Source organism: Triticum aestivum, chromosome 5A (genome assembly GCF_018294505.1).
Source record: "Triticum aestivum cultivar Chinese Spring chromosome 5A, IWGSC CS RefSeq v2.1, whole genome shotgun sequence".
Classification (NCBI taxonomy): Eukaryota; Viridiplantae; Streptophyta; class Magnoliopsida; order Poales; family Poaceae; genus Triticum; species Triticum aestivum.
The window spans coordinates 362,195,262-362,205,526 of record NC_057806.1 but is presented as its reverse complement, the minus strand read 5'-3'; the positions used below and the strand labels follow the sequence as shown (position 1 = coordinate 362,205,526).

Sequence of the window (10,265 nt, the reverse complement as noted above, 5' to 3'; positions counted from 1 at the left end):
TGCACTTGCCGTTCGGAGGGTGGCATCACCTCTGCACCCAAGAGCACAAGATTTGGCAAAAGGGGGCTTTGAGGCGTACACGGTAGGGTGGGCGACGAGGCAAACCACGTGGGGGTTTTGCCGCGACGGCGTCCAACGACGCCGGCAAGCAAGGACCGAAAGCACGCAGATCCGAGTTGTCGTGGCCTTGACCGTCATGATCTCGATTAGCCAGATAAGCTGGAAGGGGCGCAGCTACCCGGTCGCCGGGCCGGAGCAACCCGGTGGAGGACGCCGGCAGCGAGGGACACCGGAGAGACGCGGGGCTATAGCCGCCGGGGACGGAACATCACAAGCAAAGACACGCCGCGAGGGGCCCAGAGCCAGCCACAACCGCGTACACGTCGACGCCTCTGCGCGAGAGCCATCATCGTGGCTTGGGGGAGGGCCGTCGGAGACAAGGGGGGCGCCTGCACGGGAGGGCAGGCCGTGAATGCCCCGCAACTGGCCATCACCGCCAACCGGCAGGCTCGAGCAGCAGTTGGAGGGGGCCCGAGAATCGCCGGAAGGAGACCGGGTCGCGAGCAGAAGGGGGAGGCGTGTAGGGAGGGGCATTCGCTGCGACCGAGGATAGCGAGACAGGGGGCCGCGACCGGCTAGAGACGCGTGGGGCCAGGCCACCCCGGGGGTGGCCGGATCCCCCGCCGCCAGACCAACAACGGAGGGTGCCGCCGCGGCAAGGTAGAGTGGCGGGCGGTGTGTCTTGGGGTGTCGTCAGAGGAGGGTGACGCGGGGGAGGGAGGGGGCAGGGTAGATAAGCCGAGATTGTTGGCAAAGGAGAGACTAAGAGAGGGTAGAAGATAAAGTTCAATAAACAAAGAGAGGGTAGAAGATACTTTTTCTTCCAAAATTAAGTTTGACTCGATCATCATTGGACAAAACCACCACTTTCTGAGAGTACCTTTGGTAGCACAATAATGCTTTATTGCAACAATTATTATCATTATTAAATCAAGAATGTCCAAAACAGCTACTTCCTCCGTCCGAAAATACTTGTCATCAAAATTGATGAAAAAGGATGTATCTAGAACTAAAATACGTCTAAATGCATCTCTTTTTATCTATTTTGATGACAAGTATTTTCGGACAGAGGGAGTAGTACAAGAGAAAATAAAATAAAAACAATCTAGAGTAAGATCAGAAACCGGCACACAAGTTCTAAGTTAATCAATTACTTAATCTGACACAGCACTATGAAATACAGTACATAGAATTTTACATGCAGACTCCATCTTTGGTGTCAGAGCTCATTACGCGAGCTCCATAACGAGCGCAGATGCACCGCCACCGCCGTTGCAGACACCAGCAACTCCGATCTTGCCACTCTTCTCCCTAAGAACCTATTGAGAAGAAAGAACACCGTATTGCTTAGTTTAATTTTAAAAGAACTATGAGAAACGGGCATTGAAGACACGATGACCTAATTAAGATGCTGACAACATCTGAACAAGTGAGGATAGAACCACTGAAGACATGGTAAATGAAATCACGGAATATAACTTCCACATATCCTTTTTAAGCCTCAATGTGGAACAATTGTACGGGTTACAGATTAAACTCCTTTCTGCATATATTTTGGACGCAAAAAGGAGTCATGAAGATGGCCAAATAGTTGTAACAAAAATGTCTTACCCCTTATTGTTTGTGGTATTCTGCAGGCAAGATGTTTATTCCTATGATTACTACTTGATATCATTATTTACTCATGAAATAGCTTCTACTAGAAAATAGGATCCATGCTGAAAAACAGACTGACACGGATGATCAAAATGCAAAACAACACCTCAAGAAAGAACTTACACCAAGAAGGGTGACCAAAATGCGAGCACCACTGCACCCAAGTGGGTGTCCTAAAGATACAGCTCCTCCATGTACATTTATCTTTTCCTGCAAGCATAGCCGTTGTCAGCATGGGAGTTGTAACTATCATCTGGTAATCGGATTAATAAGTATTGCTGGTTAATAGCGAGTCACAGTAACCAAGATTTAGTTTCTGGCAAGAATGTTGACTTATTTTCAGGTGCAAACGTAATTTTGGTTGAAACAAGGAAGCACTTACTGAAGGAATTCCGAGAAGCTTTTGATTTGCAAGTGCAACAGCCTGTTTTCAGAAATAAAAATAAATACCATTTCAAATAATGTAATTAACTAATTACTAAGAAATAAACAGAAATGATCAAGAGATACCGAAAAGGCTTCGTTGATTTCATAAAAATCAACACGAGAGGACTCTAGGCCAGCATTATTGAGAGCCTTTGGTATGGCAAGTGCTGGGGTAGTGGTAAATAGTTCAGGAGCCTGCGTAACATGGGAATTGAAAAATATCATTAAGGGATTCAATTTTGGTAGCAAATAACCTTCACTGATTACAATTACATAAAAGTATTCCAGGAAAGACGGACTCCTGTAACCTTCCAGAACCTACATAATTATATGCACTTGCCTATAATTGTACTCACTACCAGCTAAGATAAACAAAAAAGGGTACTGTAGCTTACTTGGGCTGCATCGGCAAATCCCTTGATCCTTGCAAGGACTTGCAATCCAAGTTCTTGAGCCTTCTTCCCACTCACCAATACTAATGCTGCAGCACCATCACTATTCCACTCAAAAGAAAACAGATGTTACTCAGTGCAGATGCATCACATTTTTCAGTGCATAAACAAACACACGACGAAGTTGGAGGGAGTACATAGAATGCCCGTCAAAGACAGTCAGTGCAGGTACTTAGTTTCTAGCTTAGCGTTCCTTGATTGGCCTCTCTAGGAAGTTAATGTATATGAGGATTCCTAATCTATCAATAAACATTGCATCGAGACACTACATTTGCATTTTCTTGAAAAGTTTAATACACAATAGGAACCTCGGCAATTTTTTTCTTGAAAATGAACCAATTTCAGTTATAAATACAAAATAATATATACCATCTCTTGGGCTGAAGTAAAAACATTCTGAGCCGCCCAAACATAAATGTTAAACAGGAGTAGCACTTGGAAACAAAGAGCAGTTGAATATGGCATTGCAGGACAACAATAACACAAATAAAATTAAATGCATAGTGTAGATTGTAGAACAAAGTATAAAATGTCAAAATAGAAAGAAAGAAGGAAAACCACATCTTTCAGAATATCATGCAGTGGTTTCAAAACAATATGTGACAGAAGGACTTCAAAAGGCTTGTAAATAAAATAAGTAACAAGCAGGTACCTTATACTAGAAGCATTTCCAGCAGTAACAGTACCAGCACTCTCCTTGAATGCTGGTCGTAGCTTCTTCAGCTTGGCTGCGTCAAACTACGAGACAGACAATAGTTATATGATGCAGATGAGAGCCTAGACATTTATTCACAAGATACAAATAAATGCAAACTACATATTTTCCTTCTTGCAGTTAACTATATGATGAAGATAAAGTATTGAAATGTTTACCAACAACAAAATACGTACTGATTATTAGTACTTTTTTAGCCTAGTACGTGAAAGCACTGCATTAGGACCAGATACATGCTGCCCCAAATAATCTTCTTGTTTATAGCTTATTTGTGCCATCTTATTAGAAAATTTACCTTGTCTAGGCTCTCATCTTTGTCAACAAGTACTGCAGGTTTCCCTCTACTAACAGGAACTTCAATCTGGATGATAGGACATAGAACATTAGGGAAACAAATAAAGGAACAGTTTCTTACTTTGCCAAAGAGACAGAAAAATCACCGGAACAATCTCCCATGCAAAAGCACCACTGTCACGAGCAGCAATTCCACGCTCATTACTTTGAATAGCATATGCATCCTACATAAAGAACATATAAATTTCAGATGTCACGAATAATAAATATATGGATTACAGATTAAGAACAAAACAGCGAATCTTAGAAGATTTTGGAGGCATCCGACAGGTTTAACGCTGGTATATCAAATTCACCGACGACAACAATAAAACACAAAAGGGAGTACCCAATACCGAAATCTCCCACAGATTCTGGGGAACGGAATTTCTAGGCAGCACTTCCCTTGCCTTTCTTTTTGCAAGGAGGCTGATTCAATCCCAGACCCAGGAAACAAATGGAGATAATCTATGATGCGCAAGGCCCACCCTTCTTAGAATTTTTTACAAAAACTAATTGCAAAGTGATTTAAAGTGCAAAGCATATTGTTCTGCACGGAAGACCAACCTATAAGATAATACTCCCTCCATTCCTAAATATAAGTCTTTCTAGAGATTCCAATATGGACTACATACGGAGCAAAATGAGTGAATCTACACACTCTGAAGTATGTCTATAGACATCCGTATGTAGTCCATACTGAAATCTCTAAAAAGACTTATATTTAGAAACGGAGGGAGTATAAAAGTAATATCTACATGTCTCAAGCAACCATACAAACAAAATATGTGAAATCATGTTCGAAGCAAGCAACGAAGGATCATTTACTCAACCTACCCTAACTAGTAGTGCAAACTAATAGTGGATAATAGACACTGGCAGTAATGCAGAATTGCAGCTATTGCTTCAAAGCATACATGATGATTTATGGGATGAAGAAAAAAGATATAAAACAATGAACCTGCATGAAAATGGTGATTATGGCAGTGATCAGTTCACACTGGAAAGACTGATTGTATGTGCACTTTTGTATTTGGTATTAATCTTCACCGCTACTGAATCTCCGTACATAATAACTAAGACAATGTGTGCCCTTTTGGCACTAGACAAATATAAGAATTATAATTACATCAGAATATGGTTATTGCAATTTGTGGCAAGTTACCTGGTCTTCCCTTGTCAGGGCATGATTGTCAGCACAAAGCTCAGCGCACACTCCCATGGCACAATCACCGTATACATCCCAAAGGCCATCCTTAAGCATGCCATCAACGAGGCTGTCATGTCCGAAACGAGATCCTTTTCTGCATTTGATTGCACAAATCAGTAAGTCAACACCAAGACGTAAACAGCCATACATTAACAGTAAAGTTTTAAATCCATGTTAACCAAGATCCAAGAACATAATATAGTGTAAACATGTTAATAAATAATGAATGAATGAGCGACACGAGAGTACTGAAAAGGCAATCTAAACTTAAGGTCTGACACACAAAATTTTGAACAGATATTTTGGCATTGTATTCCCTAGTATGCTTAGTGTATGCAAGAAAATGATCGTACTTCATTTATGCACTACACAAAAGTAGAACCAGAAGAACACTTGGCTGACCTAGCTTCAGCGATGTATTTCGGAGCATTCGACATGCTTTCCATCCCACCTGCCACAACAATGTCATTGATTCCCAGTTGAATTGATTGCGCAGCAAACATGGTCGCTGTATAGAAAGGAAGGAAAACGGATCATGGTCAGAAAAAATTGGTTCCCTTCAGGAAATTTAGTACACAGATTATACAAGCATGGTCACAAGAATTCAGACCTTTCATGCCAGATGCGCAAACTTTGTTGACTGTGGTGCAAACAACCGTATTTGGTATCCCTGCACCTAAAGCAGCTTGTCTTGCAGGAGCTTGCCCCAAGTTAGCACTCAAGACATTGCCAAAGAAGACCTCCTGCACAAGGGATGGATCGACATTTGCTCTTCTCAGAGCAGCTGATCACCCCGGTAATTATTTTAATATTAAGATGTTACCAAACCGAACAAAGTATACCATCTGGGGTACACAGAGAGAAAGTATTGATATCACCTTCAATTGCTATAGAGCCAAGTTTCGTAGCAGGCAAGGAAGACAAGCCACCAAGGAAACTACCCATAGGGGTGCGTGCAACCCCAACAACACATACATCTGTCAGTAATAAAAGGAAAAGTTACTAATTGCAGCATACAGCAAAACCATCTAGCAGGCTCCCATGCAATTGCTAACTACACAGAGCATGATTATACTCTGAACTTCTGAAGGCATGACTAAACACTGAAGATCAGGGAAGCCATCTGGTAGATGCCAGATTTCTCTTTATTTGTACAAGTTTGCGCAAGGCACCAAACAAAAAATATAAGAATCTGTGATCTGGCATGATGTCACGCTACTAGCGAATCAACTGTTTCCTTTTTCTTGCGGTTGGAATCAATTGTTTCCAGTGGTAATGCAGCAAAAAAAAAAAAGATAACCAAGCTGATCTAGAGGAGGAAAAGGGAAATTAGCCTATAGTCAATGATGGACATTATCACCATGTATGCTGCGTAAGCATATCAACTACTCATGGAGTATGTTATACTGGCAACCGCACAGCATAATTCAAATATGCCAAGGATCGAGAAAGAAAACAAAAACCAATATCATTGGCAAGTACGAATAAGGATTAAAACAAAAGACTGACTGCCAATTGGTGCCTATCAACACCTTAGATCAATGTGTTTATCTGAACCGAGTCAAGGCCACAATCCTTTCGATGCAGATCGCTTATGTAGTAGTTACAGAAAAACTGAGTCTCACTGAACTACTGACAGTGAGCAGCTCATTGCCTTGGAAAAAGCTGGGAGGAAACAATACCTCTGGGGTCTGAACCCATGGCCGCTCCAAAGCCCAGCTCCGACCTGCAAAATCAGAACAAGCAACCCAGCGTCAGCCACCTCACACGCAAGCGCGCCACGGAATCAAGCGAAGAGCCGTCGCATCGCGCACGCGATCCCTCGACAGCAGGGGTGAATGGGGGGAGGATTCAATTCGATTCGATTCTGCAGGTGACAAAGGACAGGGGGGAGCGAGAGCGAGCGTGCCTCGATCTGGCGGCGGCGGAGTGCACGAGGACGAGGCCTGGAGGAGCCGAGATCGGGGAGAGGGAACAAGACACTGAAACAGAGAACGGAGGTGGACTGGAGTGCTCGACTGCCCCGCCTTCGCTGTTGTTATATTGGGCTCCTCGGACCGTTGATGGTTGGGCGTTGTTTAGATGGCATCTCGACCATCCGCAGTCGACATCGCCATGGCTGTAAAAGAAGAGAAGGCTGAGTTTTTCTTTTTCTTTTTTGGAAGGGTGGGGGTTAATTTGGTTACAAGTTTAATGGCGGTTGAACAAAAATAAGAGTCTCGTAATTAGAAGATGGAAGGTAGTAATAAGCTCCTATTCCCGTACAATCTGATTTCCCTGATTTGGGGGGATTTTTTTCAAGATCAAGACTTAAACGGATTAATAGGAGGGTGCATGCAGCGGTCAGCCTTGCAGGCCAAAAAAATTGTTTTGACCTTGTCTGACCATGTTTTAAAGTTTGCTCAGATTTGACCCCTTTTGCTACCGCCAAATACCCCGAAGGTAGGATTAATGGGCTATCGCCAGCGGTCGTAGACCCCCAGCTATGTCATTCGGTCATGCCTGCGTGTCAAAGTAGGCCACTGGCCCCGGCAATAGCCTTCTAACCCTACCGTCATAGGCGCCGATGATAAACACCTAGAGAGGTAAGGCGCTGGAGGCCTTGGGGTTGAGGGTTTCATTCATATGGTCACTAACAAATGGCTCTATCTGGCCGAGCATTGTGTCAGGTTTGTTGGGTCATTTTGATGACTCGCGGATGTGTTGGTGAAAGCGCGGGTTTACTCCCAGAGAGGGTGAACGGAAATTTTTAGAAATTCGTCAAACTCTGATAAATTTGACGAAGATCAGAGTGAAGAAATAAAAACAGGAGCGACACTAATTCATCACAGAAACATAAAGCATACATATAAGATAGATGCAAGTGAAAAACGTGCAATCATACAAGCATTCTGGCATACGGAAGATGTACTGAAGAAATGAAAAACAACATGATGAAAGTCTTCGGTTCAAATTCTTCAGTAAGTAGATCACAGATTCTTCAACAACGGAATAACAGAAATAAGGGGTTGAGGAATGTGAAACCAGGTAGACTTGGCGATGCCACGATGATTTGATAGATCAGTTCCAGTTGTTGTATCAACTATATGTCCGGTTGAGGCGGCTGAGAATGAACTCCGAAGACACTAAGTCTTCACCGTATTCGTCTTCAGCTAAGGTCACAACAGACCTCGCCCAATCACTCGTGGTAAGTCTTTAAGGTAAACTTTCAAAACCTTCATAGACTCGTTCACTGGTACACCACAAGTACTCTTGGGTGCTCAGAACATGACGCCTAACTGTCTGGAAGAATGACAGTCTTCAAAGGTAATAGGCGTCGGATCACCCAGATCAAACTCTTTAGTGATGCTCAATCACTTTGGCTCTGGTTGGGTTTTTCCTCACTTGGGTTTCTCATAAAGTCATCAGAGGAAGGGTTGCTCTCAAATGACAAGTGTCAATTTCTCTCTAGAGCAGCCAACCAACTAGTAGTTGTGGGGGACGGCTGATAGCCAGGGGCAACCCGACATAAATTGTCATAAATGCCCCTTGGAACATGACAATTCTCAGGATAAGGATTCACTCGACGGCTGTCACTCTGCACAACAACGGTCGAAATTTGGACTCTCAAATTCGTCGGGCACTCAATTTCCTCACAGTATGCAGATCGCTCTGGCAAAATCCTAACAGTCAGACCAAATTTGTCAGTGACCAGAAGAACTGCATCTCCGTCTCTGACAAATTTGTCAGCACTGCCGGAGATTTTCAAAGTATTCACTTGAAGAATTAGGCTTTGTATAGGTTTTGAGCATCACCCCGGAAATACGATTTATGTATCACCTAGACCCCCTTTAACAGTATGGTGTTTCTGAAGAAAATATGCCCTAGAGGCAACAAAGTTGTTATTTTATATTTCCTTATTCATGATAAAGGTTTATTATTCATGCTATAATTGTATTGATCGGTAACCTTACATGTGTGAATACAAAAACAAACACCATGTCCCTAGTGAGCCTCTACTAGACTAGCTCGTTCATCAAAGATGGTTAAGATTTCCTAACCATGGACATGAGTTGTCATTTGATAACGGGATCACATCATTAGAAGAATGATGTGATGGACAAGACCTATCCATTAATTTAGCATTTGATTGCTCTGTTTATTGCTACTGATTTCATGTATGTGAAATACATATTCCTTTGACTATGAGATCATGCAACTCTCGGATACCAGAGAAATGCCTTGTGTGCTATCAAACGTCACAACATAACTGGGTGATTATAAAGATGCTCTACAGGTATCTCTGAAGGTGTCCTGTTTGGGTTGGCATGAATCGAGATTAGAATTTGTCACTCCGAGTATCGAAGAGGTATCTCTGGGCCCTCTCGGTAATACACATCATAGTAAGCCTTGCAAGCAAATGACTAATGAGTTAGTCACGGGATGATGTATGTGATTGCCTGGCTTATTACGGATGATAGTGTTGGTGTCAAAACCGGCAGATCTTGGGTAGGGGGTCCCAAGCTGTGTATCATGGATCGATGGGTAACAAGAGACAGGGGACACGATGTTTACCCAGGTTTGGGCCCTCTTGATGGAGGTAAAACCCTACGTCCTGCTCTTGTTTATATTGATGGAGTATCGAGTACAGAGTTGATCTACCTCGAGATCTGCTACGTCTTGAGCTAGCGTTGGTTTTCCCCGAAGAGGAGGGGGTGATGCAGCACAGTAGCGAAGTATTTCCCTCAGTTTTTGAGAACCAAGGTATCAATCCAGTAGGAGGTCACGCACAAGTCCCTCATACCTGCACAAAATGGTAGCAACTCGCAACCAACGCTTAGGGGTTGTCAATCCCTTCACGGTCACTTACGAGAGTGAGATCTGATAGAGATAATATTTTTGGTATTTTTGGTATATAGATGCAAAGTGAAAAGTAAAAGCAAAACAAGTAAAATAAAGTAATGGAGATTGATATGATGAGAATAGACCCGGGGGCCATAGGTTTCACTAGTGGCTTCTCTCAAGAGCATAGATATTCTACGGTGGGTGAACAAATTACTGTTGAGCAATTGATAGAATTTAGCATAGTTATGAGGTTATCTAGGTATGATCATGTATATAGGCATCACGTCCGTGACAAGTAGACCGACTCCTGCCTGCATCTACTACTATTACTCCACTCATCGACCGCTATCCAGCATGCATCTAGAGTATTAAGTTAAAAACAGAGTAACGCCTTAAGCAAGATGACATGATGTAGAGGAATAAATTCATGCAATATGATAAATACCCCATCTTGTTATCCTCGATGGCAACAATACAATACGTGCCTTGCAACTCTTTCTGTCACTGAGTAAGGACACCGCAAGATTGAACCCAAAGCTAAGCACTTCTCCCATTGCAAGAACTACCAATCTAGTTGGCCAAACCAAAC

The 10,265-nt window shown here is 42.9% G+C and overlaps 1 protein-coding gene across 1 annotated transcript; it reads right to left on the bottom strand.

Moving 5' to 3' along the window:
• Window positions 1-910: 910 nt before the first annotated feature.
• LOC123101313 (acetyl-CoA acetyltransferase, cytosolic 1) lies at window positions 911-7,027 on the bottom strand (the record flags this gene model as incomplete). The annotated part of the gene is made up of 14 exons (XM_044522822.1): window positions 911-1,379; window positions 1,840-1,926; window positions 2,099-2,140; window positions 2,227-2,337; window positions 2,538-2,637; window positions 3,247-3,332; window positions 3,605-3,670; window positions 3,750-3,827; window positions 4,808-4,946; window positions 5,255-5,360; window positions 5,463-5,636; window positions 5,731-5,829; window positions 6,535-6,578; window positions 6,762-7,027. Coding segments are annotated over 14 exons (1,488 nt in total), but the record flags the coding sequence as incomplete, so codon positions are not given.
• Between the last annotated feature and the right edge of the window lie 3,238 nt (window positions 7,028-10,265).